We start from the raw sequence: 3,799 nt of genomic DNA, 5'->3' as shown, positions 1-3,799 counted from the left end.
CTGGCTGAGAGAGGTTCATGTTGCAGCCCATGGCTTCATTAGCACGGGAGGAATCATCACACTGTGTTTATGTGTTTTGTGGATTTTACAGTGTACGAATTGCTGATTAGATTGTGAATCAAGTACCATATTTTCTTCTTCTCCATAAGTTATGTTTTGTGTGACTTGTAGCCAGTCATCTAATTTCTGGGTATTGCGTTCAGTCCCTAATTATAGCATCAATCCCGTTTTTCTTGCTAATGTGGAGGTCATTTCAGTACTGACTGTTCTGCTATATTTTAGGCATTGAGCTAGAATCTGGGAATACAAGGTGAAGGAGACAGGGTCCCCACTCTGATGTGCCCTTATTTATTTCTGTGTGCTGTGTGTTCCGAATGCTCTCGACGTGTGAAGGCACAATAGCAATGCAACTGCTTATAGACTGTTTAGAGGTTGGTTGGGCAATACTAACTACTCTAGTTGGTGCTGATGAAACAATATCCAGAATGTTGTTGTTGGTTTTTTGATTATCTCAGTTTTATTTTGAATAAGTACTGTTTATGAGTTAGTAAAATAGCAATAAAAATGATAAGATCTGTGAATTTTTAGACTGCTTCTTTTTTATTTTTTTTACTTCAAGCTCTCCCCGCCTCCCCGCACCCCCGGGGAATGTTCTGGAGTGCCCTGAAAGAATGAGGGAATGAAAGACATGCAGCATTTAGGTCTGCTCTTGCATTCCCTAATGCTGGCTGTATGCCAATGGATGAGTCCTGGATTATACAGTTTTGTGCAGAAGAGGTTATTCTACCTCAGAAAGTTTGAAAACTTCTAAGAAGCATTTATTTGGAAAGGAGAGAGAAAAAATTTAATCCCTCTAACTTTCTTCCACCTACGTGAGTAAAAGAGGTTGTCTTAAGTAGACTCATCTTTGTGTAGGCAGACAGAAGGGCATGATTTTGGGGTGAAGGGATGTAGTTGTATGAAGAGTTTCATCTAGTGCCCTTATATTTCTGATTCGTCGTGGGCAGGGCCAGTGAATGGAAAAGGTACAATTCTAGCTTAGAATTCAGAAGACGTACTTCAGGCATTTATTAATTCTTTTAGGCCTCAGACCTGTCACTTACTCTCCCTGAACCTGTAAACCAGGGATAATTCTGCCTGCTCAGGGTGTCTCATATGGTTGTGGTGAGGATCAGAGGAAATATGTATATGAAGGTGCTTGGTAAGTTTTAAAGATTTACTCAAGTGTAAAGTTTTATGATTATTGGGACTATTATGATTTAAGAGCGGGGCATAAGGTTAAGAAATCTTGCATCTACAATATGAAAAGTGTAAAATATTATCTACAATGTTAGTTGTCTACAACATATTCCTTGAAGTAGTTAAGACCAACTATTAGTATGTATTGAATAGTGTCTATGTATAGTGTCTATTGTGTAGTAAGACTACAGGGACTAATCCTACACTGGCCTCTGGTGGATGGATTAAATAGTTTGTCTACGCATGGCCTTCAGGCAAGGGTATTTTTTATGCTTTGACAAAGATGAGGTATCAGATACTTCTTTTTTATTCTCAATTTTTAGATTCTACTGCATGGACTCTTTACCTGGGACTTTTACCTTAAGTATGTGTAAAGGTCACCCTTGAGATCTGCTTATTAAAATGCAGATTCCTGGGGATCAAGCCACACATTTTGATCTCGTAGTTCTAGTGTGCAGCCCAGGAACCTTGTTTCATGTCACCATTTTATGTATGTATGTATGTCTGTATGTATGTACGTATGTATGTTTGTTTGTTAATCCTCACCCGAGGATATTTTCTCCATGATTTTTAGAGAGAGTGGAAAGGAGGGGGCAGAGACAGAGAGAGAAACATTGATGTGAAAGAGCCACATCCATTGGTTGCCTCCTGCATGTGCCCTAACCAGGGCCAGGTATCAAGCCTGCAACCAAGGTACATGCCTATGACCAGAATCGAACCGGGGACCCTTCAGTCGTGGGCCGATGCTCCAACCATTGAACAAAACTGGCTAGGGCACCATTTTATATTATTCATAAGGCACTTTGATGGTGTTGTGGGTTACAGGAATAATTTTACTATGGTCTTGTTAATCTCTGATCCAGAGGCTAGAATATAATAGCTTACAGACTTTTACGGCAGACTTTGGTTTAGCATACATTCTGTCCCAAGCTGAAGGATTACTGTTCACATGTTTGTAGGCCAATGTTACTCCATCACAGGGAAATCTCCTGGCGACTTCTGTTGCCGAAGAACTGGGTTCTTTGTGAGCAGTTGCCATTAGCAAGTGCACAGGCAAGCGTCTTGGGAGACCACATGGGCAATGGCGGCATCTTATTGATGTAGTTCTAGGAAATGCCCCTCTAGTACTTTCATTGCTTTTGGTACCTTTTCTGTTGTATATTTCATACATGAAGGCACTTGGTAAATTCAAAAAATTTACTCAAGTGTAAACTTTTATGATGAGGGTGATTATGATTTAAAAGAGAGACATGAAGTTAAAGGAATTTTATTCTAAAATAGGAAAAGTGTAAATGTAAAATATTACATATTTTTTAAGAAAGAAGAGATACATGTAGGTATTCTCCCTGGATTGCAGATTTAGGAGGAAATGCTTCTTCACTTCTACAAATAAAATTTATTTTGGCATCATGGGAGGAAAATTAGAAAATACACATACACATCAAAACACAGAGAAAAACAAACAAAAAGCCATGCTCTTTCTATAGCAATAGAATTTTTAGCTACTCTGTGGCCACTCAAATTAAGATTACATTTCCTAGTCTCCCTTGCAGTTAGGTATAGCCGTTTGCCTAAGTTTTTGCCAATAAGAAGTGAGGGGACCGATATGTATAACTTCTGGGCCATATCTTTAAGATATGTGCCCTGGCCTCTTTTTAAAAATTCCTTTCCCCCTGGCTGGAAATAGGCAATCATTGGAGCAACTCCTTAGACTCAGAAATGGAAGCTGTGTGCTGAGGATAGCAGAGCACCCCACTAACCTTGATCCTTGGATCATCGCGTGGAACAGAGCCTGCCCACCTGTCCTCAACTGTTACTTGAGAGAGAGAAACAATTTTTGTCTCAGCTGCTCTGTTTTGGTGCTTCCCTGATACAGTAGCTGAAGCCATACCTTCATTAATAACAGAAGGGAACAGATGTACTACACACTTTATTCTTCTGTTTTTTCATCCCCTTGCTTGGAGCAAGGGTGTGGTGGTGTATCATCCAGGACCATGTGGAGCAGGGTGCTACCCTAGGGATGGCAGAGCAGAAAGATAGAAGGAGCCTGGGTTCTGGGATGGCTGTGGACAGAAAAGCCATGTTAGCCCTGACTTATCTGTCTATACTCAATTAATTGATTAGTAATACCATAATCCTGTGTTTTAGAGATAAGCTATGGGTGTATTTATCCTTCCATATCCTTATGGGTGTATTTATCCTATCCTGTCTCAGCTGCTCTGTTTTGGTGCTTCCCTGATACAGTAGCTGAAGCCATACCTTCATTAATAACAGAAGGGAACAGATGTACTACACACTTTATTCTTCTGTTTTTTCATCCCCTTGCTTGGAGCAAGGGTGTGGTGGTGTATCATCCGGGACCATGTGGAGGAGGGTGCTGCCCTAGGGATGGTAGAGCAGAAAGATAGAAGAAGCCTGGGTTCTGGGATGGCTGTGGACAGAACAGCCATGTTAGCCCTGACTTATCTGTGTCTATACTCAATTAATTAATTAGTAATGCCATAATCCTGTGTTTTAGAGTTAAAGTATGGGTGTATTTATCCTTCCTGAACATATATAT

The 3,799-nt window shown here is 40.3% G+C and overlaps 1 protein-coding gene across 1 annotated transcript in view; it reads left to right on the top strand.

The window, feature by feature from the left end:
- LOC102771601 (chromosome unknown open reading frame, human C11orf74) overlaps window positions 1–3,799 on the top strand; it is a 59,905-nt gene that overhangs the window by 29,239 nt on the left and 26,867 nt on the right. The window contains exon 3 of the mRNA XM_015559005.1: window positions 3,146–3,157. Coding sequence (XP_015414491.1) covers window positions 3,146–3,157 — 12 coding nt within the window. The remainder of the gene's footprint in view (window positions 1–3,145; window positions 3,158–3,799) is intronic.

Source organism: Myotis davidii, unplaced genomic scaffold (genome assembly GCF_000327345.1).
Source record: "Myotis davidii unplaced genomic scaffold, ASM32734v1 scaffold94, whole genome shotgun sequence".
Classification (NCBI taxonomy): Eukaryota; Metazoa; Chordata; class Mammalia; order Chiroptera; family Vespertilionidae; genus Myotis; species Myotis davidii.
Note: the sequence above shows the minus strand (reverse complement) of the source record. Positions and strands in the feature narration are given on the sequence as shown.